The 27,206-nt window shown below is 43.5% G+C and overlaps 1 protein-coding gene across 2 annotated transcripts; it reads right to left on the bottom strand.

Moving 5' to 3' along the window:
- Positions 1–1,035: 1,035 nt before the first annotated feature.
- LOC124663303 (peptidyl-prolyl cis-trans isomerase CYP57) lies at positions 1,036–5,452 on the bottom strand. Of its 2 annotated transcripts, none has more exons than XM_047201029.1 (11): positions 5,120–5,452; positions 4,718–4,896; positions 4,517–4,615; positions 4,320–4,423; positions 4,086–4,230; positions 3,238–3,457; positions 2,984–3,023; positions 2,061–2,271; positions 1,771–1,902; positions 1,537–1,688; positions 1,036–1,255 (listed from the first exon to the last, which is right to left on the bottom strand). In XM_047201029.1, exons 1-10 carry the CDS (start codon positions 5,337–5,339, stop codon positions 1,548–1,550), a joined length of 1,491 nt encoding a protein of 496 aa, XP_047056985.1. In that variant the 5' UTR covers positions 5,340–5,452; the 3' UTR covers positions 1,036–1,255; positions 1,537–1,547. The 2 variants fall into 2 exon arrangements, with proteins under 2 accessions (XP_047056985.1, XP_047056984.1); XM_047201028.1 differs by having other exon boundaries at positions 1,036–1,292; positions 5,120–5,451.
- Positions 5,453–27,206: the final 21,754 nt, after the last annotated feature.

The following is a 27,206-nucleotide window of genomic DNA, read 5'->3' as shown; positions in this document are numbered from 1 at the left end:
TGAATCGATGCACATGTTGCAAACTATCTCAAGGATAAAACTACGACTACTAGAGTTGAAGTGATGTTTTCAACTTGCAAAAAGTGGAAGATGAAGATGGTTGACTTGAAAATTCATGTTTTAATCAAAATTTGCTTAAATTATTGTGTGTAAACGATTTTGCAGTTAATTGTTGTCAGACAAACGTTGTAAAAGAGACATAACATTCTTTGATAGTCCATTGTTTAGTACTGTATGATCGTTTGGCAACCGTTGCTTACAGATAATTTTAATCTGCTACATCTCGACTCTATGCAGCAACGGTGGCAGCACCTCCGGCGCGGGTGGAGTTGGCGCACGTCCACAGGGCTCAAGCTAGCTAGGATGGTGATCTGGGCAAGGATGGAGGATCTAGCTAAGCGATCTGCAGCGACGAAGCGCGTACTCCTACAAGCCCAGGACAAGGATCATCTCGTTTCTCTTAACCGTTTGTTGTTAAGCACTTAAGCAGGCGTACTAATTAGCCCACCATTGATGTGAACCTAGAAGTAACAATCCAGAAACACGACTGTTGTCTTTCTTCCTGTGTTTGATGAGTCTCCCCTCCTCTTCGCTAAGGATGTAAAGGTTGCCGTAGTCGGGCACCGCAAGCAATGCCGTGGTGGCCTTCATCCGCCATAGCGAGGATATCACGTTGCCAACGAAGCACCGCCACGAGCCAAAGGCTTGGGACGGGGACGCACCTACAGACTCCAGTACAGGCACGTCAGAAAGTAGACACACCCGCATATGTGGAGCATCATCAACTACACGTACCAGTCAGTTCGACTTTGAGCATGTCGCCGTTATCAACGGTCTACCTTGGGCTGGGGGTCGTAGCAGCAGTGGCAACTGCTGCTGCATGCGGATGCAGACATACCGATGGATTCCAACACAACTTGAGTGCAGCCAATCCAATCCATTAGGGTTTCTGATAGTGAGATTCCTCTAGTCACACAACACCAAAAGTCCACGTTCTTCATCCAGCAACGACCGGCACGCACTGACGCACCCAGCTGAACAAATAAGGATATGTTGTTAAGAGTACAAACGTACATGATGGTTGATGGATCTCAGATGTTACAGTAACCTTTCTTTCGCAGAGAGTAAACAAATGTGTGCTACAATTGCTATTTACACTTTCGTTGACCAAGTGATCACTAACATCCCAAACCTGCATCTGTTATGCTCAGCTTCCAACTGCAACCCAACACCAAAACTGCAGCAGCGGAATTGTGTGGTAGACGGGTTTACATTTTTTGTAGACTGCACGTCTGAGGGATAGAAGAGTATTTATTAGTTTTTTTTCCGGGGAGGACATGTATTATTTAACAAGAAGGGACTAGAAATTCCCAAGGATTGAGATATGACCAAGAGAGGTGCATTGAGATATGAGACACGATGAATTATATATCAAATGGTACAATGTGGTAGGATAAGCTACACAAAAGTCTCAACATACTTGTTCACTACCAGCCAGTTTAGGGGTGGTCTCTACAAAGATTAGCAGTGACGCACCTCAGAAAGAATTAGGTGAGAGATCTGCCAGCCCATTCACGATCTCTCTTTTTTAGCTTCGCTTGCATCTTATTGAACTTCTGCTTTCCTTTCTCCAGAAGAGGATCGACCACAACATAGTCATTTGGATCATCCTTCCTAGTCATACCATCCTGTAAAGACAAAATTACTTCATGCATCTATTTCCCTTGTATGTGTGCACAAGAAAATAAAGCAGGGAGGATGCCAGCCTACCTTTGAAGTTTCAAAAGTGAGACGATTGGCGTGCCACTCTTTGTAGTCCTCACCATCATCTGCCTTTGTTTCCATATTAGCAGGCTTATTACTAAGAAAGGAGGCCTTGAACTTCTGTAACCTTGCTAAAGTCTAACAGAAAAAAAAAACAATGTTTAAGAAACATTTAGGCACTCATCTTGAAATACAAAAATTGGCAGGTATAAAAGACGCCAAATGGAATATGAATATGTGATCCATGTTTTAATGGCACGGAGGAATGTGGTCATGAGAAAGCAGAAAAATAGTACCTCCTCTTCACGGCCCTGGAGACTGCGTTTTCTCTGTTTCTTCAAATGTTTCTCTTGTTCAGCAGGATTTAGCAGTTGCAAATTAACATCTCCCCTGGACATCCTTTCAGTATTGGCTTCAGAGCCAATACCTTTTTTCTTCAAGGATAGTTTCCGTGATTTCGATGACTGGTGATCATCATCATCATCTTCTTCTTCATCATCATCACTCCTGTGGACATTATCTACATATTGTTAATAACTTCAGAATAAGCTGTTGGATTAGATTATCTAAACAGTACCGTTAAACGTTCAAAGTGGTTAAAGGACACAGACACAAAAGACTTCTTCCAGTATCATATGATATAAGTCTAGACTACCGTAAGTTATACTAATGCATGGTACCCCTGCTACCAACAAAAAATATGGTTGCGCGATCTGCAGAACCAAACTATTTATTAAAATGTCAAGGTAATGATAATTAAAGATATTGTTTTCAATAAGATTATGCTACAAGATTAGAAAGACTCGCATAATTCATTGCCATTCAGAATGGTTATGTGTCCCTGAGTAACATGGTGCTAATTACTCCCTCCATCCCCTAATATAAGATGTTATTACAACCTGCTAACTCATGTAGCGGTTGTAATAACATCTTATATTATGGGACGGTGGGAGTATCAAATATGAATACTTGTCAGTGGTGAGACACTTATCAATTATGTTTTCAGAAAATAATCACTTGGTATTGGACAAGTAAAGAGATCAGGACAACAAGGATACATAGGAATACTACAGGTTGTTGTTCAAAAGAAAGGACGCTCCAGTCATTCAAGACATCATAACGACAACCCAAATGATTGAACTAAAGATATATGCAAAAGACAGTCACAGCACATAGGTGACCAGGAACATATAAATAAGGTTAGAGAGAATCACAGAACCTGCGAGCTGGTAATTCTTTATCCTTCCGATGAGATTTATCTGTACCAAAGAGAGGGAAATAAATTACTCAGTTTTCAAACTTATGTGTAGCAATTATGTAAAATCAGTTTAAAAAACAAGTAGCGGCGTGAAATTACGTAATCCTGACTCTCATTAAGTCAGTCATGGTACAATAAATTGCTGGACAGAAGTGTTCCAGATATGGAGAATGACTGTCTTAATAGAATGTTCAGAAACTGGAGCAGTAAGCTACCTTTCTTGGAATTTTCACTAGGTCGTGTATCCCCAAGCTCCCTACGTTTTTTTAGAATTCGTGAACGCATCCTGTTGTCAAAATCCTCCTCGTTCTCGTCTTCAGGAGAATCATCATTTTCTGAATCATGCTCTGGCTCTCTGAAGTCAGTTTTCTTCGAGATCAAAGCCTCCCTGATAGATAGAACAGTTTCATTTTTCTTCTCCTCCTCCTCCTTGGACTGAATGGTTTCAACAAACACAAAGGTGTCAAATTTCATATGGTCTTTAACTATTCGATATTAAACAAGTAGCACATAATATACAAAACCTGACCAGATTCCAAGATACAACTCATGTGTACTCCCTCCAATCCATAATAAGCGGCGTGGTTTTAGTTCAAACTTATTATGGATCAGAGGGAGTATTTAACTGGCAGGGATTAATAATAAATACGGAGTAGAAGACAAACAACATTGAAAATCAGTCCAACAAAGCACTCTGTAAGAATGTGCTCCTTAGGTAGTTAATGTGTTAAATGGAGAAACCTAGAAAAGATAAAGAAAATGATCCAATTTTGTGATTGTCCTTGTTTAAAATGGTGGTTTTAAACCAAGGAGTAAGCATAATCAACACAGGTAAATCTCAAAAGGGTAATTTTGACAAAGTAGAAAAGATGGCAACACCAATTCCTGGTGTCAGATGGTATGCACACTAACATGGTCAAATGCTACAGGGTATAGAATGCATATATGCCAGTTAAATAAGTTCTCTCCCTGATTCTGTTATTGGGATATGTTTGCTAGCAAATGATAGGTTAACGTCTTACAGATTTCATCGACAAGAAGTGACAAAAGGGATAATACTTACTAGTTGTTCAATCTGTGGTTCCACTTTAAGAAAACGGGGATCGTCCAACACGTCATGGATACTTTTTATTTTGTCCTTCACAAAGGAAGCTGCCTCATTCTCCTCCTCTTCTACTTCATCTCCAAACGAAAGCACATTAAGTTGCCTATAGAACGAATGGACATGTCAAAACAAATCCAACATCATTATCCTATCTTGTCAAGGACAATAGGTTGCAAGATGCAGAGGACATACTTAACAGCTTTCTTTTTTGGTTTACCCTCAGCATCAGCTTTGGCAGCAGGCTGAATCTTCTTAATTTGCCTTGGGACTATATCATCAAATGGGTTCCAGAGTACCTAATAGAAGCAGAAATACATGTAGCTAGTCAATAGCTAGTTAGGCTTTACCAAAAGAAACCGAAAGATCATAAACACGAGGGGAAAAGCTACCTCCACCGAGAGAATTTTCTGTGGGTACACGGGCCGATCATCTTTATCGGTCTCGATATCAGCCAAGGCCAGAAGGTTGAAGACAGAATCCCCAGTGACCTGAACGCAGACGAACCCACAAAGTCAGCCGTAATCACCACCAGCGAAACAAAATGTGCTACACCAAGACATACATAATGGCACTCAAGCTAGACAGGGTACCTTCCCGAAAATAGTATTCTTCTTATCAAGCCAATCGCAACGGTCGAGAGTAATGAAGAACTGGCTTCCGTTCGAATGAGGCGTGCCAGCATTTGCGCACGCCAATAAACCCCTGTGGTTAAACCTCAGGCGCGAGTGGAACTCATCAGAAAACGGGGCTCCATAGATGCTCTCACCACCTGAAAATTGATATCAGACAAATCGTCAGGTTCAATTCAGAGCACCACAAAACCACCAATCGCACTTATGGCTCAAACAATAGTTAAGCAGGCACAATTTTTCTAAATTTGAGTCAGTAATCAGTAACTTGAACCAACATCCACGATTCATTTCGGTAAAGACCGACAGTAAAATCTGGAATAAGAAACCCTAGATAAGTCTGATTAGGGTTTGGGATCTCACCTGTGCCGGAGCCGGTGGGGTCACCGCCCTGGATGAGGAAGGACTTGATGACGCGGTGGAAGAGGGTGTCGTCGTAGTAGCCCTCCAGGCATAGCTGCACGAAGTTGCGCGTGGCCTTGGGAGCCTCCTTCGCCCACAGCTCAATGTCGATTGGACCGGCCGTTGTCTGCACCACCACCTTCCCCTTCGTCGGCGGCTCCAGCACGTACACGGAAGACATCTTGCCGGCCTCCTCTTCCCCGCCGGCCGCCGCTCAACTCTCGAACTCCGGCAGGTCGGCCTGTCCCGTTGATTGTTGGTTCGGGTGGTCCGGTTCGTACGGCCGCTGTTTGAGCTAGATTCCAGAACCGCCTCCACCAGATCTACAATTCCACGAAAACGTAGTTCAGCTATACGTTTTCTTCACATGGATACGTACTTTTGGTGCTTCAAAGCATCTCGCTTCTACTCCCTCCGGTCTCTTTTAATTGACTCGGATTTAGTACAACTTTATACTAAATTTAAGTCAATTAAAAAGGACCGAAGGGGTAGAATATTTCAAACCTAAATTTGATCAGCACAGCAAGAGACATGAAAGAAAAAATTGTTGATGAAACTTGAAAACTGCAACTACATTTGAGTTAGATTTTTCTTTGGGTCGCTGGATATCATTTGCATGCAAAATTTTGTTATATTTTTTCAATAAACAACATATATATTTATAGGGTAAAGATACCAATTACACGTAGCTTTTGTAGAAACACAGTGCACTAATGATAATACGGATGTATAACCTAAAAAAAATTACAGGAAATAAAAAGTCCGACTACATTGATCTATTTCTTGTAAGAACGGACCAAACACCACTAAGACAGCATCAGAAATCCATCTTCTCAAAAAACGACGACTCCCACAAGCATCATCGGTAATCTTATCATAGATCATAGGTTTTCACAATCGAGAAAATCCGTACTTACAAAACAGTACCTTCAACAAGGTCATTGGCATGCACAATCAATTACGACCAGGTTTTAGATTTTCACCCTTAAATTTTAGATTGTGAACTTCTCATGTGTTGTCTCCCCCGCTTGTCGATGCCGCTACTTAAGTTATAAATCACAAAGACAATTCCACATTGCCACCAGAACTCGAACCAACATTACTAGTCCTCAAATCCGTCTTCCCTGTCATTCTCTACGACTGCCTTCATTATTGAACTAAAGACATGTTTCACGATGGCAAGAGACCGCAGAACTTCGCATTGCTCCTCTGCAATCAAATGGTAAGAAAAGACACAGTTGCGCGCGACCAAATCCCATTCGATCCAGCAATCTTCACGCATAAGGCGCACAAGGCAGTTCATCGCCGGAGCATTCAGGAACTCGACACTCCAGCCAGATCAATGAAGGCATACATCAGGCAGAAAACTATCTTGGCACGAGAAGAAACACTAGGACACCTCCTTGATTCGCAAGACCAGCCAAGGATAAGACAGCCTAACCCTCAAGCCTAGATCGGATCCCTCGAGCCCATATCAGAGCCCGGTAGCCTAGATCGGCCACCATGCCTCCCGAAGGCTGCACCGGCGATGCACCACCCTCTCCTCGTCGTCGCCCTACTGGAGAAACTCAGCCGTCTGCCGATCCGGTAGCAGCGTGATACGTCTCCGACGTATCGATAATTTCTTATGTTCCATGCCACATTATTGATGATATCTACATGTTTTATACACATTATGTGTCATATTTATGCGTTTTCCGGAACTAACCTATTGACGAGATGCCGAAGGGCCGGTTCTCGTTTTCTGCTCGTTTTTGGTTCCGTAAATCCTAGTAAGGAAATATTCTCGGAATCGGACGAAATCAACGCCCGGGTTCCTATTTTGCCCGGAAGCATCCAGAACACCCGAGAGTCGCCAGAGGGGGGCCACACAGGCCCCAGATGATAGGCCGGCGCGGCCCAGGCCCTGGCCGCGTCGCCTTATGGTGTCGTCGCCCCTTCGACCTTCTGACGCCGCCTCTTCGCCTATATAAAGGTCCCAGACCTAAAACCTCGAGACGGAAAAAGCCACGGTACGAGAAACCTTCCAGAGCCGCCGCCATCGTGAAGCCAAGATCCGGGGGACAGGAGTCTCCGTTCCGGCACGCCGCCGGGACGGGGAAGTGCCCCGGAAGGCTCCTCCATCGACACCACCGCCATCTCCATCAACGCTCGCTGTCTCCCATGAGGAGGGAGTAGTTCTCCATCGAGGCTCGGGGCTGTACCGGTAGCTATGTGGTTAATATCTCTCCTATGTACTTCAATACAATAATCTCATGAGCTGCCTTACATGATTGAGATTCATATGATGATGCTTGTAATTTAGATGTCATTATGCTAGTCAAGTGGGTTTTACTTATGTGATCTCCGGAGACTCCTTTTCCCACGTGTGTAAAGGTGACAGTGTGTGCACCGTGTGGGTCTCTTAGGCTATATTTCACAGAATACTTATTCACTGTTATGAATGCGTAGTGAAGTGCTTATTTATATCTCTTTATGATTGCAATGTGTTTTGTATCACAATTTATCTATGTGCTACTCTAGTGATGTTATTAAAATAGTTTATTCCTCCTGCACGGTGTAATGGTGACAGTGTGTGCATCCGTGTTAGTACTTGGCGTGGGCTATGATTGTGATCTCTTGTAGATTATGAAGTTAACTATTGCTATGATGGTATTGATGTGATCTATTCCTCCTACATGGTGTGAAGGTGACAAGTGTGCATGCTATGTTAGTACTTGGTTTAGTCGTGTTGATCTGTTATGCACTCTAAGGTTATTTAAATATGAACATTGAATTGTGGAGCTTGTTAATTCCGGCATTGAGGGTTCGTGTAATCCTACGCAATGTGTTCATCATCCAACAAGAGAGTGTAGAGTATGCATTTATCTATTCTGTTATGTGATCAAAGTTGAGAGTGTCCACTAGTGAAAGTACGATCCCTAGGCCTTGTTCCTAAATACTGCTATCGCTGCTTGTTAACTGTCCTGGGCAAAGCACTTTTCTGGTGCCGTTACTACTACTCATATATATTCATACCACCTGTATTTCAATATCTCTTCGCCGAACTAGTGCACCTATTAGGTGTGTTGGGGACACAAGAGACTTCTTGCTTTGTGGTTGCAGGGTTGCATGAGAGGGATATCTTTGACCTCTTCCTCCCCGAGTTCGATAAACCTTGGGTGATCCACTTAAGGGAAAACTTGCTGCTGTTCTACAAACCTCTGCTCTTGGAGGCCCAACACTGTCTACAAGAATAGAAGCACCCGTAGACATCAAGCTATTTTCTGGCGTCGTTGCCGGGGAGGAAAGGTAAAAGGTACTCACACTCCGGATCTCGGCTACTAAGCTATTTTCGCCGTTGTAAGTACTCGAAGCTATTTCCTTTAGATCCTGCAATTGCATCTTTTTGTTTCTTGTTTACACTAGTTTGGCATAATGGACAACAATGAGCTTCTTATTCTATTTCCTGATTTAAGACATGGATGGTTTGATGCGAAAATTAAAAAACCTATGGAATCTTATTTGCATGCTGGTAGTAATATTAGTATGAACGCTTTAAACACCATTGTTGATAATGATATAGAAAGTTCTAAGCTTGGGGAAGCTGGCTTTGATGAGCATGATATTTTTAGTCCCCCAAGCATTGAGGAGAAAATTTTCTTTGATGATACTTTGCCTCCCATATATGATGATTATAATGATAGTAGTCTTTTGTTACCGCCCGTTATGGAGGATAAATTTGATTATGATTACAATATGCCTCCTATATTTGATGATGAGAATAATAATGATAGCTACTTTGTTGAATTTGCTCCTACTACAATTAATAAGAATAACTATGCTTATGTTGGGAGTAGTAATAATTTTATGCATGAGACTCATGATAAGAATGCTTTATGTGATAGTTATATTGTTGAGTTTGCTCATGATGCTACTGAAAGTTATTATGAGAGAGGAAAATATGGTTGTAGAAATTTTCATGTTACTAAAACACCTCTCTTTTTGTTGAAAATCTTGAAGCTGCACTTGTTTTATCTTTCTATGCTTGTTGCATTATGCTTCATGAATTTGTTTATTTACAAGATTCCTATGCATAGGAAGCATGTTAGACTTAAATTTGTTTTGAATTTGCCTCTTGATTCTCTCTTTTGCTTCAAATACTATTTCTTGCGAGTGCATCATTAAAACTGCTGAGCCCATCTTAATGGCTATAAAGAAAGAACTTCTTGGGAGATAACCCATGAGTTTATTTTGCTACAGTGCCTCTATTTTATTTTGAGTCTTGGAAGTTGTTTACTACTGTAGCAACCTCTCCTTATCTTAGTTTTATGTTTTGTTGTGCCAAGTAAAGTCTTTGATAGTAAAGTGAATACTAGATTTGGATTACTGCGCAGAAACAGATTTCTTTGCTGTCACGAATCTGGGCCTAATTCTCTGTAGGTAACTCAGAAAATTATGCCAATTTACGTGAGTGATCCTCAGATATGTACGCAACTTTCATTCAATTTGGGCATTTTCATTTGAGCAAGTCTGGTGCCTCAATAAAATCCATCTTTACGGACTGTTCTGTTTTGACAGATTCTGCCTTTTATTTCGCATTGCCTCTTTTGCTATGTTGGATGAATTTCTTTGATCCATTAATGTCCAGTAGCTTTATGCAATGTCCAGAAGTGTTAAGAATGATTGTGTCACCTCTGAACATGTTTATTTTTATTGTCCACTAACCCTCTAATGAGTTGTTTCGAGTTTGGTGTGGAGGAAGTTTTCAAGGATCAAGAGAGGAGTATGATACAATATGATCAAGGAGAGTGAAAGCTCTAAGCTTGGGGATTCCCCGGTGGTTCACCCCTGCATATTTTAAGAAGACTCAAGCGTCTAAGCTTGGGGATGCCCAAGGCATCCCCTTCTTCATCGACAACATTATCAGGTTCCTCCCCTGAAACTATATTTTTATTCGGTCACATCTTATGTACTTTACTTGGAGCGTCTGTGTGCTTTTGTTTTTTTTTTGTTTGAATAAATGCTTGTGTGGGAGAGAGACACGCTCCGCTGGTTCATATGAACACATGTGTTCTTAGCTTTTAATGTTCATGGCGAAGGTTGAAACTGCTTCGTTAGTTGTTATATGGTTGGAAACGGGAAATGCTACATGTAGTAATTGGTAAAATTTCTTGGATAATGTGATACTTGGCAATTTTTGTGCTCATGTTTAAGCTCTTGCATCATATACTTTGCACCCATTAATGAAGAAACACCTAGAGCTTGCTAAATTTGGTTTGCATATTTGGTCTCTCTAAAGTCTAGATAATTTCTAGTAAAGAGTTTGAACAACAAGGAAGACGGTGTAGAGTCTTATAATGTTTACAATATGTCTTTTATGTGAGTTTTGCTGCACCGGTTCATCCTTGTGTTTGTTTCAAATAACCTTGCTAGCCAAAACCTTGTATCGAGAGGGATTACTTCTCATGCATCCAAAATCCTTGAGCCAACCACTATGCCATTTGTGTCCACCATACCTACCTACTACATGGTATTTCTCCGCCATTCCAAAGTAAATTGCTTGAGTGCTACCTTTAAAATTTCCATCATTCACCTTTACAATATATAGCTCATGGGACAAATAGCTTAAAAACTATTGTGGTATTGAATATGTACTTATGCACTTTATCTCTTATTAAGTTGCTTGTTGTGCGATAACCATGTTCCTGGGGACGCCATCAACTACTTTTTGTTGAATATCATGTGAGTTGCTATGCATGTCCGTCTTGTCCGAAGTAAGAGAGATCTACCACCTTAATGGTTGGAGCATGCATATTGTTAGAGAAGAACATTGGGCCGCTAACTAAAGCCATGATTCATGGTGGAAGTTTCAGTTTTGGACATATATCCTCAATCTCATATGAGAACACTAATTGTTGCCACATGCTTATGCATTAAAGAGAAGTCCATTATCTGTTGTCCATGTTGTCCCGGTATGGATGTCTAAGTTGAGAATAATCAAAAGCGAGAAATCCAAAATGCGAGCTTTCTCCTTAGACCTTTGTACGGGCGGCATGGAGGTACCCCATTGTGACACTTGGTTAAAACATGTGTATTGCAATGATCCGGTAGTCCAAGCTAATTAGGACAAGGTGCGGGCACTATTAGTATACTATGCATGAGGCTTGCAACTTGTAAGATATAATTTACATAACTCATATGCTTTATTACTACCGTTGACAAAATTGTTTCATGTTTTCAAAATAAAAGCTCTAGCACAAATATAGCAATCGATGCTTTCCTCTTTGAGGGACCTTTCTTTTACTTTTATGTTGAGTCGGTTCACCTATCTCTCTCCACCTCAAGAAGCAAACACTTGTGTGAACTGTGCATTGATTCTTACATACTTGCATATTGCACTTGTTATATTACTCTATGTTGACAATTATCCATGAGATATACATGTTACAAGTTGAAAGCAACCGCTGAAACTTAATCTTCTTTTGTGTTGCTTCAATACCTTTACTTTGATTTATTGCTTTATGAGTTAGAGAGTGGATTTGGTGATCAGGGGGGTACGTGAGCACGCCCTAGCCACCGTCGGATCAACGTTGAGATTCCATTTCTCACTCACGGCGTTAGTAGCTTTTTTGGCTGTGAGCGCGTGTGCGGGCGCGGGCAATGACACAGCGGGTGCTCCTCTAAAGGGTCAGTACGACCTTATCCTCTTCTTACCTGGTATAGCAGCATCCATTCGACCTTCTCCACCTCCGTTCTTTGCGCTGCTGCACGACAAGGTCTGGGCCGGCCTTCCGCTCCTCCCCTACTTCCCCTGCCTCCCCGGTCCCTGCACTCTACACCGGCCTCCCCTACGTCGCCGGCCCCTGCCCCGGCCTCCCCTACCTCTGCGCGGCGATCTGTCGACGGGAGCTCGAGGGACGGCCAGGCATCCCAAATCGAGACTCCAGGTCGATGTGCTGGCGCCGGCCCGCGCGCCCGCCTACCGCGCCCTCCGCCAGCTCCCGCGCGCCGGCCTGCCCAGCAACGCCCCGTGCGCCCTTAGCTCGCTCCGCTCCGTCTCCCTCCGGCTCATCCTGCTCGATGCCCGCCGAACTCATCCTGATCGAGCGCACCTACGAAACGGATCAGGACTTCCCACTTTTTTTTATTTCTTTCCTTTTTTTGTTTTTTTTTCTGGATGCAGTTCTTTGGTCAGAATCTGGGTTCTTATATCGTGAGATTCTACACGCTGCTGGGTCTGATTATTGCAAAAAAGGGTCTAGTTATTGCAATCCATTAGTTGGGATGGGACAGAGAAAAAATACAGAGTACTGAAGGAACGAAGGAACTGGAGGGCTGCCGCGATTCGCGGCCACCAGGAGGGTGGAGATCAGATAGAGAAAAGAATAGCTTGTTCTTTTCAGTAGGATTCAGATTGTTTCTTGGGGATTCCCAGCTCGCTCCAGTTTTTTTTGGGGGATTTTGACACATCTTAGAGGCTCCAAACCAGCCATGCAATGTAGAAAGGAGTCTAGATGCATCTTTGTCGTTTATTTGTTTGCTAATTGCGGTTTGTCGTGTGTTGGTCCATGCATTGCAATACTGCATAGCTAGAAAAAGTCACTCAAGGGCTATAAAAGTAATTTTTGGAGCTATAAAAGTAATTTTTGCAGCTGAAAAGTAACTCACAGCCAACTAACACCGTTTGACACGTGTCAGACAGAGAAGGGGTGCTCACGTACCCCCCTGATCACCAGGCTTCATCCGTTATGAGTTAACTCTTATGCAAGACTTATTGATGCTTGTCTTGAAGTACTATTCATGAAAAGTCTTTGCTTTATGATTCAGTTGTTTACTCATGTCATTACCATTGTTTTGATCGCTGCATTCATTACATATGTTTACAATAGTATGATCAAGGTTATGATGGCATGTCACTCCAGAAATTATCCGTGTTATCGTTTACCTGCTCGGGACGAGCAGGAACTAAGCTTGGGGATGCTGATACGTCTCCGACGTATCGATAATTTCTTATGTTCCATGCCACATTATTGATGATATCTACATGTTTTATACACATTATGTGTCATATTTATGCGTTTTCCGGAACTAACCTATTGACGAGATGCCGAAGGGCCAGTTCCTGTTTTCTGCTGTTTTTGGTTCCAGAAATCCTAGTAAGGAAATATTCTCGGAATCGGACGAAATCAACGCCCAGGTTCCTATTTTACCCGGAAGCATCCGGAACACCCGAGAGTCGCCGGAGGGGGCCACACGGGCCCCGGATGATAGGCCGGCGCGGCCCGGGCCCCGGCCGCGCCGCCTTATGGTGTCGTCGCCCCTTCGACCTTCGACGCCGCCTCTTCGCCTATATAAAGGTCCCGGACCTAAAACCTCGAGACGGAAAAAGCCACGGTACGAGAAACCTTCCGGAGCCGCCGCCATCGCGAAGCCAAGATCCGGGGGACAGGAGTCTCCGTTCCGGCACGCCGCCGGGACGGGGAAGTGCCCCGGAAGGCTCCTCCATCGACACCACCGCCATCTCCATCAACGCTGCTTGTCTCCCATGAGGAGGGAGTAGTTCTCCATCGAGGCTCGGGGCTGTACCGGTAGCTATGTGGTTAATCTCTCTCCTATGTACTTCAATACAATAATCTCATGAGCTGCCGTACATGATTGAGATTCATATGATGATGCTTGTAATCTAGATGTCATTATGCTAGTCAAGTGGGTTTTACTTATGTGATCTCCGGAGACTCCTTGTCCCACGTGTGTAAAGGTGATAGTGTGTGCACCGTGTGGGTCTCTTAGGCTATATTTCACAGAATACTTATTCACTGTTATGAATGGCGTAGTGAAGTGCTTATTTATATCTCTTTATGATTGCAATGTGTTTTGTATCACAATTTATCTATGTGCTACTCTAGTGATGTTATTAAAGTAGTTTATTCCTCCCGCACGGTGTAATGGTGACGAGTGTGTGCATCCGTGTTAGTACTTGGCGTGGGCTATGATTGTGATCTCTTGTAGATTATGAAGTTAACTATTGCTATGATGGTATTGATGTGATCTATTCCTCCTACATGGTGTGAAGGTGACAGTGTGCATGCTATGTTAGTACTTGGTTTAGTCGTGTTGATCTGTTATGCACTCTAAGGTTATTTAAATATGAACATTGAATTGTGGAGCTTGTTAACTCCGGCATTGAGGGTTCGTGTAATCCTACGCAATGTGTTCATCATCCAACAAGAGAGTGTAGAGTATGCATTTATCTATTCTGTTATGTGATCAAAGTTGAGAGTGTCCACTAGTGAAAGTACGATCCCTAGGCCTTGTTCCTAAATATCGCTATCGCTGCTTGTTTCATCGTCCCGGGCAAAGCACTTTTCCGGTGCCGTTACTACTACTCATATATATTCATACCACCCGTATTTCACTATCTCTTCGCCGAACTAGTGCACATATTAGGTGTGTTGGGGACACAAGAGACTTCTTGCTTTGTGGTTGCGGGGTTGCATGAGAGGGATATCTTTGACCTCTTCCTCCCTGAGTTCGATAAACCTTGGGTGATCCACTTAAGGGAAAACTTGCTGCTGTTCTACAAACCTCTGCTCTTGGAGGCCCAACACTGTCTACAAGAATAGAAGCACCCGTAGACATCACAGCGCCTTACGCCCCCTAACTAACGCATCACCTCTTCCTGTGATACGCCACCATGAAACACCTCTCGCCTACCGTCTTTGACGGGATGGGCGCCGCCGCCAGCGACAGCAACAACGGCGGGCAGAGGGAAGAGATCGGAGGGGGCTAGTAGGGTCGGAGGGAGGGCCCTCCAAAACCGCGGGGGGGACGGCTAGGAGGGGGCTAGTTTGTTCCTGAATAGTACCTTGTTTTTTCTCATTGACATAAATGGATGTCTTAGATTTGTCTAAATCTATATTTATCTGGACATTCGGCATCTATTCATGTATGGAGGGAGTACGTGACATCCTACAAATCTGCAATTTGTTTTTTTTATCTTCAACAATAAGAATAAAGTAAAAAACAATAAATGATGTGCACGATACAATAAAAATTAGCATACAAATTAACACTCAAAACGAACAATCGAGCACCACAATCTTAACATGAAGGAGTTGTTGATGTCCAGTATACACGACTCCCTCGTATCATGTCGGTTGTTGGCACATCGAAGTGTAATTCAAACGATAATAGAATGTTGTGTGCGAAAAAACGCAATATGGACATGAGAAGAACAATCGGTCAAAACTGCCCCAATAAAAAGGTACTTAGAAGAAATTTGTTCTGACAAATACAATTTTAGCAAGGAAAGCAAAGAAATCGAATTTTAGAACAAAATACATGTGGTGAATCGTTTGACAAAAATGGTGGAGCATGGTACATTGGCAAGCTTACCATGAAAGCGGGAGAAGACACGACGACTAATAGCCCTATGGCCATGTAGACTGAAGTGTAGCAATATCATAGTGTAGCAATGCAATTCATAGGACTTGATATTCCTTTGAACTAGATAGACTCAATAGAAGAAGAAAAAAAAAAGTCCAAGCATTGGAATCCAACAAAAGCCCTTTCAAATTACTTCTGAACCAAAGGAGCTCTAAGCATCTGATAGTTATTTCTCTTTATTTTATACGAAATTTTGTGTTCTGCGTAGGATTGTTTGATCTCAGTCAAACTTGGGCCTCGTCCTATGGCCATGATATTCTTTTCTTAGCTAAAGATCCAAGCCGTGCCACGTGAGCTTAGTTAGCCTGGGTTTTCTTATCTTCCTGGTCACTATCTACGCAACATATAATCAGGATTCGCTGTCTACATCACAACAGCAATTGCGCCTTCAGCTTCTACTATGTTGATTAGGATGCTAACTACCCTGGTCAAGCTGGGCCAATAACTCGTCATTTCCGGCGTAGGCCTTTGCGTCACCGTGGCGCCACGGTGACGAAGGCACCAAACCGCGTTGCCGCAAATCTGCAAATTTGGGGTTTGCTGTGAGGTCAGAGGTACGGGCGGGAAGACGACGGCGACGGGATATGGGCAGCAAATGATGGACGCCAGACAATACGTGGTTTTCAGCAATCTAAAAGGCGTGTTTCACGTTCGCAAACCGGGAAAAGTATTCGATGGTTCTTGATTCTGCGTAATCCAGAAAAGGCTTTCCCATTTTTATTGTTGTTTTCAAAGTTTCTATTCCTAAATTGAACCGTTTGCAACACAGGGACTTAATCTTAATCGTGTTCGGGTGTATTTGGCATCTGCAGTTTTAGGGCCCGCTTGGTTCAGAGGATATGTAGGCAAAACGGGTGCCAATATTCTGGGCGTAATTTTTTCCATACTTAACACTTAGTTCACCTTTTTTTAGTCGGTCGGATTTTTTTTATCCAGCGACGCAAGCGGGGCCTTAGCAAATGAAACTTACGAAAATAGCTAGTGGAACCTGGGTCTACGTGGACCTATTTTTCCAAAATTCGCAAAGTGCTACTTCAAAGTTTCAGAAAAAATTGAAATAGATTTTTTTGCATCTACATATTACATTGTTACTAACTCATACAAATTTTCAGAAAAAAATACGATTATATGTGGCCTACACGAAAGTGAAAAAATGTCCAAGTAATGATTAGATTTCTAGTGTTAAAAACACACGAATTCCCGTTTTCTCTTTTTGTGTAGGCCACGTAAGGTCGTATTTTTCCTTAAAAGTTTGCACGAGTAAGTATTAATATAATATGTACATGATTATTTTATTTTTCTATAACTTTGTACTAGCATTTTTTTCGATTCGGAAAAATAGGCCTACACAGGTGTCCACCAATTCCGGGTCTATGAAACTTGCATTCCCAGTTCATATCCAACAAAGAAATGGGTATTACTGTTTGACTTGGGAAAAAAGATGCATATTTGTGTTATACTAGTTTTGTTCAAAATAAGTATGAGGCAAGATTTGCTATATTATTACACACAAAATTTTACAAACATGAAAGAAGAATTTTGGTTTGATGAAGAGTAATATATTAATATCTAATAATACCAATTGCACTAGGCCTCTGTAAGAACCCGATTTAAAAAAGAAAGTCAAGACATTAAAGATACATATAACCAAAATATTAAAATAAAATGGAAAAGGGAAAATGATCCTGCAAACCGATTGGTGACTCTGAGACAGTTTTCGTAAATTCCATTTTGAAGCTGAATTAGCCCCTAGATTGGCTCGCACAATGGTCGAATTAGAGTAAAGTTAGGATCCAACCTTTTTAGTTTCATATTGTGAAGGCTTCAAATTCCTGTGTTTTAAGGATCATGCGAGAGCCCTCGAGGGCATATGAAAAACAAAGGGATCGCAAAAAACATAATCATAGTTTAAAGGTCTTGGCCCCGTTATTTGGACATAGGAATTTAAAAAGATCCAACTGAATTATGAAATTTATTGGGGTTTTTCTCCCTGTACATACTAATTTTTTTTAAAAAAATTGTACAAATATAAAATATAATCTCCTTAATTTATATTTGCTTCACAGGAAAAAGTTTCCGTTCTTACATGTTCCCTCTATTTTTTGCTTTGAGCCAAAGGGAGGGAGTAAGGGCATCTCCAACCGCGTGACCCAAACAGACGCGCTGGGCCATCCGATTTGGGCCGTTTGGGTGGCCGAGCGGACACGCGGACAGCGGCCCGCGTCCGCGTGTCCGTTTGGGTCGCGCGCTGCGCCCAACGCGCGGACGCATCACATAACCGGAGAAACACGAAAACAAAAAAAGAGGCAAATTTAAACGAAATTTCATTGAACATATGCCCTATTTTGGGCAAATTTGTACATAGCCCTATTTTGAGCAAATAAAACTAACAAAAGAAGCCCCTATATGGGCTTTTAAATTTAAACTAAAACCCTCTATTAGGGTTTGGTCGGCGGCGCGGTGGCCGCCGGTGCGCCGCCTAGCCCCTGTGGGCGTCGGCGGCGACGTCGTCGTCGTGGACGACGTCCCCGGGCGGCGAGGCGCTGTTATGGCTCGACCGCGCCGGGGACTCCGGCCACGGAGACCACAGGGCCTCCTCTCACGGTGAGTGGGGGTCCGGAGCCACCCGAGGCTGCGGCGGCGCACGGAGCAGCGCCTCCTCCCTGAGGCGCTCGCCGCCTCTCCGCCGGGCGCGGCGCCCGGCCTCCCGGCGCCGCCGCCGCTCGTCGAGGCGCTCCTCGTCGGCGCGGCGCCCGGCCTCCTCCCGCCGCGCCGCCTCCTCCTCCTCCCGTCGCGCCCGGCGGGCCCGGGCGCGAGCTCCCAGCCCTCCGCCTCCTCGGCCTCCCGCCGGGCCGCCTCCTCCATCTCGGAGGTGCGAATGGCCGCATGGAGGTGCGGCCATTTCGCCTCCTCCTCCGCCGCCGAGATCATGAGCGCGGCGCGGAGGTCCGGGTCCTCCTCCGAGAACTCCGACTTCGGCTCGAGCAGGAGAGGCGGCGGTTGCGGCAATGCCGCACCGCCGCGGGCGGCCTCTCCGATGTGGAGGCTGCCTCGGTTTCTTCCCGCAGCCCGCAGCGCCGGCGGGCGACGGCGGCTGCTGCTCGCTTCGTCGTCGTTGGCGGAAGCGAACCGTCGCTTGGCCATGGCGGCGGTTTCGCTGCGGGGAGTGGAGTGGGGACTGGAGTGGAGGACCAGATCCCCTCCAGTCCCCATTAAATGGACTCCCTGGTCACCGACAGGTGGGCCCCAGGGAGACGAGGCGACCAGCGCCCGCGAGCGGACGGCGCGTGCCATCCGCGGCCACGCAAACCTAGCCCAGATTTGGGCCGGGTTTGCGTCGTTCCGGACGCCACGGCCGTCCGCTTTTGCGGTGCGTCCCCGCGCTCGGCCGCGTTTTTATCCGGCTCGACCCAAACGGACGCGCGGGTGCGGTTTGGGTCGCGCGGTTGGAGATGCCCTAAGGGACCACCAACCTCGTTGAACCAGAAAAGCATTCACGCACGGATACGTATGTTTTCTCAACCTGATGGTTGGTAGATGTAGAAAGGACGGAGTCAACGTGGCTTTCTTTTTTTGGTAGACTGGGAACGGGCTCTTCAACATCGTGCTATATTCGACGTGTATTCTTCGTTGATCAATGAACCTGCTGTATGGGAAAAAAGAGACCAGCTGTCTCAGTGGCTTTCCTTTTGTGGCGCGTTCCTACTGACTTTTCCACCGGTTTCGTCACTCACGAATCTCAGTCCCAGAAAATTGAGCATGTGCGCAGTGCGCTCGGTTCGACCAATGAAATCTTATGTGAATGTGAATGTGAATGTGAACGTATGCTTATACATTTTCTTTTAGACACTAAGAAAAGATCTTCCCACCGCGCATGCTCATATTCGATTCAAGCTTTTAAGTTTTAACTTTCTGTCTCCCTCTAGGCTACCACCCTATAGCATCGTTCATACGATAAATAAATGTATCTAGACACTAATTGTTTTTGTTTTGCTTCACTTCCCAGTCTATATATATCCAGATTTAGCTAAACCTTAGATACCTATTTATAGACAGAGGTAGTATGTTATTGCAAATATTATCCTATATTCCGGACGGAGGGAATATTACCTATTCAAAGCCACCTCTACCTATTCTGGAGAGAAACCGCTTTTGCCATGTTATATATCTTAAATTGTTGGGGAAAAAGGAAAATAGTTACCACAAAGGTCGATCTTTCTTACGTGGAATAGCTTGCATTAACACATGTAATCTTTGTAAGACGTTGAATGGAAATTTATATTGGCACCCCTTTGTTTTTGCTTTGCTTCACTTCCCAGTCTCATTTCTTTAGGTCTTTAGTCTTCTTATATGGTTACATTTTATTAATAAGTACTCATATATATTTTTCACTTTGGTAAGAGGATTACTCAAAAGTTAAATGCTTAGTGGCCCGAGAATTTTTTTGTCTCTCCAAAAGGAGGTATTAACTCTAGTTAAAAACGCCCGGTGGCTCAAAACACTAGTGTTATCTCGCTTATTTTTTCTCCTCCGAAGAGTTACCAAGGACCATTTACTTGGATCATCTTGTAGTTCATGTTCAAGTGTGGTCTTTCTGGGAGCTAGTATTGAGAAGTAATTTGTGTTTTGCTCCCTTGGATTTTCTCAAGTCTATACCGCCTCAAGTTATGGCAAAACATATAATGATCCCCGTTGGTTTATGATGTATGTGTGACCTCGACACACGATAGCAGTAGATGCTTTCGGATTTATGCGACTGCAAAATTGGGAAACACGATACCAACGCAACTATGGCCAGATTGCAAGTTTAAAAATCACAAAAATACAAAAAAACCCCTGAAAATTTAGATATTGGATAGAACACAAGACAAATACATTAAAATGCATCGGGAGTACCTCTGATCTCTTTTAATCAACACGCATGACATTTAGTGCATTCATGTTTGGCGTCAATTACTACTTAAGATCGGAGGAGTAGAAAAACAGGTGGGTACTCCCTGCGTATTTAAATAGGTGTACATTAGGACATGTTTTAAGTCAAACTTTCTTAACTTTTCTTAACTTTGATTAAATTGTTAAGAAAAATAATAGTGTTTATGACACTAAATTAATATGGCTAGATTCATCATGATATATACCCCTTCGTCTAAAATTATGTGTCACTCTTATCTAGATACGGATGTGTCTATTTAGAAATACATTCGTATCTAGACAAAAGCGAGACATCTACTTTTAGATTTTAGACGGAAGGAGTAGTAGTTTGATCTCACATGTGTTGCTATTTTTGTGTAAAAGTTTGATCAAATTTTAAAATGTTAGACTTTCAGAAAAGAAAAGCGTATTCGCGGTTGGAAGGAGTAGACTGGAATTTTATGAAAATATCCCTCCAAAGAGCCTGCAATCCAAGGAGGCCCTTTTCGCGCGGAAATGTTTTTGAAAGCATCAACGTGGCTCATGGGTAGGGGGCCTGCCATGCCCTGCGGTCTGCAGCTACGGCACGTCAGTTGAGGTGGTGCCAACAAATCAGCAATGTCGCGTCCGTCGCAGAGCTGCAGGGTACGTAGTACGGTACGTTCCGGCCTTCCCCAGACGTCAGCGCAACGCAAACGGTCAGTCAGGCGGCACGGCACGGCACGCAGCATGTGGACTGTGGAGGAAAGGACGGGACGCCGCCGTGGTTCCTGGAACGCCGTGGCTGCCCTTCCGTGCCGCTCGATCTCACCGCACTAGCCAATGCCCGGCTGCCTAGTAGGAGTATTCGTCTGTAGTAGAGCACGAGGAACTTGCCAGTTTAGTTTGTACTGTACGTACAGTATACTCGACTCGAGCAAGCGAGGGTGGCGCGCGGGCATGTCATGTCATTGACCACGTTCGTCCCCGTTGGTCCATTTTGATAAAACTGGTCTTTGGCCAAACTATTGTTGATACAATTTCACAAAACTGTTCCTTCTAGGTCAACATGGTAGCGCGCGGAGCTGTGTGGCGTTCTGGAACCATAGTTTTAAAACTGAACCGACGAGTGAACCGGTAAGGTGATGGGCTCAGTGGTTCTTCGGTTCAACCGCTGGCTTAACCGGTTCAAGATTGACAAAACCCCGCCAAGTATAGTAAATAAGTGTGTTGATTTTCAAAAATATTAGCCTTAAAACCTATATTAAGTATTTAATTTGGTATAATATCACAAAAGATGTTTAGGCGAGGCGGTGTTGGTCTTTAGGTGGGCAGTTTGCAACGTTATTGTAGGTCGTAAGCTCAAGCCGGACAGGGTGCTAGTTCCTATATTAAGTATTTAATTTGGTATAATATCACAAAACTATGTCTGAAACTGCCAACGTGGCATATGGGGCCCAACGATGGAAATGGTAGCACTGCTGTTCAAAGCGATATGCTCATTGAGGTTTTAGAAAAATATATGAGGCTTGCATTAACGAAAATTTCTAAGTCAAAGGGGTTAGCCCGCGATACCGTCTAAAACATAAACTTCAAAATCTTGTAACTTTTTCCCTCTGGGTCACAAATTAAACTACTTTCCAATGCAATTGGGCCCATTATGATTGTACAAATAGGTAATATTCCATGACTTATTTCTTATCTTAGTTTATTTGACCATGTAAAACCAACATAAGCAACAATACAACCAGCATAAGTTTGCATACGTGCATATATGCATGCATCATTTATCTTGATAGCAACAAAAATAAGTTTTTTTGGGGCGCTATTTGATTTCTATTTTGCTAATATATGTTTGATGCAAAAAAGAGGATTCCTGTTGTAGGAAGAAATTGTGAAAATATTAATTTAAATCGTGATAAAGATCTAGGTGATTTCTTCTTCTTCCAATTTGTTATTCTCATCCAGTCCTTTATTTTAAATTTTCTGGTTGGTTGGCCTAGCTATGAGGAGTTGCATGTCCGGGAAATACCAGAGGAGGAAGAAGCTATAATAAACAAAGAATTACTAAGAGGGATGCCAAAGTTTCATATTAGCCTCTTGTTTTTCATAATAAATAAATCATAATAACCCCACTCTCAAAATTATGTTGTATTACACTCCAACAGTTTGTGAACTTGTAGATCCATATGCTTTTTACGGGATTATGAGATCAGCTATAAATTTGTGCTATTTATATAAAGCGAAGACAATGTTGCAGTTGTAATCTTTGGTGAACCATCAACCATCCAAGATCTCTATTATGTAGAATTTTACATTTTGAATTTTGGGCATTGAATCTTTTCGATTATAGCAATTAAATGTGTTCATATATTGCTACCCCCAGTGAATGGACAATTATGGATAATAAGTATGTCTATGGTCGATTTGTTTGCATTCTTTCGATGCTCGTGGGTATGCCTCCATTTATTTCTACTTAACTTTGGATGTATGAAGTAATTTTTATAAAACCAAACCAACTTTTTGTTTTATTATGGAAAATAGGGAGTACTCCATCCTAATTAAAATAGGTTGCACATATTCCTTCTGTCCACAAATAAATTTTAGGTTCAAATGGGAGAATACTTCCCCGATTCTATTTTCATAGAATGAAACCATAATGTCGCAGACAAATTGAGAGTTTTAAATTAAACTACAATACTGAATTTCAAACCACATTACAAAAGAGCTATAGTAGTAAATTTATGAAGAAGAAGCCCAAAGTTTCATATAAGCATCTCTCTTTTCATAATAAATCATCATAACTTCTCTTTCTAATTTATGTTTTAGTTTACCCACCCAATCGGTTTGTCTACTTGTAGCTCCTTTTTTATGGGATTATGAGATCAGCTGTAAAACTATGTTGTTTATAGGAGTGAACAAAATGTTGTAGTTTAATCTTCGATGAACTATTACCACCTAAGATCATTATTATTTAGTGAACTTTACAATTTGATTTTTGGGCATTGAATGTTCTCCATTATAGCAAGTGGACCAGAGAAATGAGCAATCGTGGATAAGAGGAATGTTCAAGATTGACAAAACCCCACGGTCATATATTACTGTGGTGACCCTGCATACCACTGCATGTTGTAGTATGCCAGTCGTTGATATAACATTCGCGAAGTACCATTCCGCAAATATCACATCCCTCAGAGTAGTACAACAGAACATAGCAAGGTCCATAACTCATTCACATATTATTACAATACATATACACAAGTCGTCTCGGAGCTCCTCTTGGGTCCTAAGAGGATATCTCCTGGGTTCGAGGTGAACCCAACTTAACTTACAATACCATTGTCTCATTAAACAAACATTTATTTAATCGAGCAGCAACATGGTAAGAGTTTGTGCTGCTCGGCTACTACTATTCCTCGGATATCTCTAGGCTTGTTCTTCTCCGGAAGCCTTCCCGGATCCGTAGACGATGATGTAGTCTACGCCTTCAACTCCTCCTGATAGGTCAGGTGCATCATAGCCGATAACCTCGGCTCCTTCATTGTTGTCGTAGTCCTCCTCCAGACGGTTCAGACAATCTAAGCATGGGATTTAAGAGTGGTATGAGTACGAGCGTACTCAACAAGTTCATTATAGATAAGAGGTGTTTAATGCACTAGCTACGATATTAGACCAGAAAGTCTAATACCAATGCAAGTTTTGGTAAACATTTCTTCAAGAGATTGCTTTTATTTCAAAGAGCTATGTCCGTCGGCCTTCACCGGTTTACTAGAACTTCATGGAGCTCCTTTCCGGCCGCGTTCGCAGTTCCTCAATCCCGGAACAGGGAGTGACAGGTCACAGTTCTTTACACTCTGCAGAGGTGTGTTGCTTTACCCATAAGAGATCTTAACCTTGGTGCCAACCGGGCAGCTTTCCCGTCCACACTTCCTTCGGTGTGAGGCCCGGTATAAGGTCTAGCCAATCATGTTCCTCCGCTACCTCGAACACCCACCCTTTGTTGCATGCGCCGACCCTCGGGTCCACGTCGGTCCCATTATTCCCGTAATTTCGGGGTGGACCCCGACCACGACAACGATGCTTGGGCTCTTACTATACACTCCTACGCCGGTGGCTGCAACCCATCATAGACCGCATTACCGTGGGGAATTAGAATGGGATCCCCACCCTCCGGTTGTTCCGCAAGACACAACCGCTACGGCAAGCAATGCTTTACCGTGGGGAATTAGAATGGGATCCCCACCCTCCGGTTGTTCCGCCAGACACAACTGCTACGGTAAGCGCATCCGTTGATGAACGAGAGGTGGAAACACTTTTGACTACTCCGTCCCACTCCGGATCTTATGGTTAACACGGGTATTACGGCACAAGAATCATTGGCGACATTTGTTGTTTAATCCTAGATGGATATAAACCCGTGCAATGGAACCTCCACCATATCAACACAATCCAAGGTTCCATTGCCCACCACTTAGTCATATTCATAGTTATGAAAGTAGTGGTTTTGATTTTTGTGCAATAGTGATAACCATAATACTTTGCAAGTAATTTGATAGAAATACTCAAATGACATGAGCAAGTGATGAACTTGCCTGAACACCGCAAAGTTCTGCAGTTGGAAGGTATGGACTGACCCTTGTCCTCTTGTTCTGAAAAATAGCATCATTGTCCGATAAGGGCAATGGTTAAAGAAGCAATAATGCATGATTCCAGTTTTAGGGTTTGTTTCCCCCCCTTCCGATGTCGTTGTTATTTTATGAGAGGTTAGATACTAAGAACATCTTAGGGATACTTAATTTAGGGTAAATCCAACCTTGAAATGTTGTCAAGGTGTTTTGGAAGTCCAAAGGCATTAATGGACTTATTTTTATTATTGAAAAATATATGTGTGATTTAAATGATTAGTTAATTCCTCAAATTAAGACTTATTCTTCTTTGTCTTTAAAAATTCTCTTTGATATTTTATTTAGGTAGAGAATTTTATGCTGATACATTTTCATATTTTTATTTATTTTTTTGGAGTTATGTTTTATTTTATAAAATTCTTGGAAATTCTTGTTTAAATGGGTATTTTGGAAAATGCCCAAAATACCCCTCGGCCCCACTTGTCAGGAGACCGAGCTGGTTAGGTTGGACCAGCCCAGTGGGCTCGGTCCAACCGACCCGGTCGTTTCGTCGTCCTCTACCCCGTAACCCTAATCCCCTTTCGGGCTCCCGCGACACTCGAATCGCCTCCGCCGTCGTCGCTCTGCTCCGGCCGCCTCGGCCATCATCGGCGACGATCCGATGTGGATCCGGACCGCCTCTCGACGGCGGACCTGGTGGTCCGCGTCGATTTGACGCTCGCGTCCACCTCGACTCTTCCCCAACGCAACTGCGCCTCGGCCGCACGGATCCGCGAAGATCCGCCGTTCGTCGGCGTCCCTGGCGCTGCGGTGCGGCCGTGTGCCACGCCGTGGTTGCTGGTAGCTGCGGCGCTGCTGTGGCTTGGCTTGGCCCGGCGCCGCCGTGCCCCGGCGTGTGCCGCCGTGGCCGCCATGGCCGCGCCCTTCATCTCGCACCACCAGTGAGTACTCCTTCGCCTCCTTCTCTCCCTCTCTGTGCTACTCTCTTCTCTCCTACATCTGGCTCGGCCACTGGCCTCATCCTCCATGTGGAGATGCTTGTCATGCCGATGCGCTGCTGCTGCGGCTTGCTAGCTTGTGCTCATGCTTGCTGTGCCTGTGTGGCTGTGCTATTGTGCTTGCTATCGCTATGCAGTTCTTACTTGAATCTCTCCCTGTGCTGCTGTTCTTGTTACTGCTCTTGTTAGGCTCTCAAGTGTATTCAATTTGACTGCCCTGGCTTGATTACCAAGTGTAAACCTTGCATATTAACAAGTGCCAGTGCCTCTGAGCTAGTTCCTTTAGTTCAGATTCATTATTATGCTCCATTGAGCTAGTACTTGTTGGCTTAGCAGTGTGATTTAGTGATGGATTTACATGTGCTTTTCTTGTATATTGTGATCCTTTGGTTCATCAAGCCTTTGATGTGCTTCTAGATACAATTATAGAGCCTGATGCCCTTATCTGGGATGCAATTGTTCAGTTATTTAATTATCTGTTCATGTGTTAATTACTTGGAATGAGTTCTAGCATGCAGTAGCATGCTCTAGCAAGCTTCTGGTGATCATCTGATCACCGATTGCTTGTAAAAACCGCTCTTTGTGATCTATGGCTCACTCGTTGCTCACTCGTGTCTGTGTGTGTATCACACGAGCTTAACTCCGGTGTGTATTATTGTTGGCCTAAGCAATCGTCTGTTGCTCGCACCGATCCATTGGATCACCGCAAAGCCCCGGTGCTTTGATTTATTTGCTTTGTTCACTTATCCGTGTTGCCTGAATTATTCCGAAGTGGATAAGTGATGTGAGTCTGCTCTGCAGCTTGTGATCATCTAATTAATTGTGTTAGGGCTAGATGGATGCCAACCTTCAGTTGTGTACCCTAGCCCTTTACTGAGTCCAATTGGATAATGAGGTATAGGTTCTTGTACTGGCTTAGGGTTGAGGTGGCCCTGGCAGCCCTTGTGTTGCTGTCCTGGTTGCTCCCCTATCTGTGATTTGCCATGGTTTGTGTTGGCTGGCTGGAATGGATTAGTTGTTCACTGGCTTGATCCAATCTTGGACTTCCAGTGACCTTTTTGGTGTTGACAAAATATATAGACAGGTAATTGTCTATAATCTGATGGC

Source organism: Lolium rigidum, chromosome 6, assembly GCF_022539505.1.
Source record: "Lolium rigidum isolate FL_2022 chromosome 6, APGP_CSIRO_Lrig_0.1, whole genome shotgun sequence".
Classification (NCBI taxonomy): Eukaryota; Viridiplantae; Streptophyta; class Magnoliopsida; order Poales; family Poaceae; genus Lolium; species Lolium rigidum.
The sequence above is the reverse complement of the archived record's forward strand: the minus strand, read 5'-3'. Positions and strand labels throughout refer to the sequence as shown.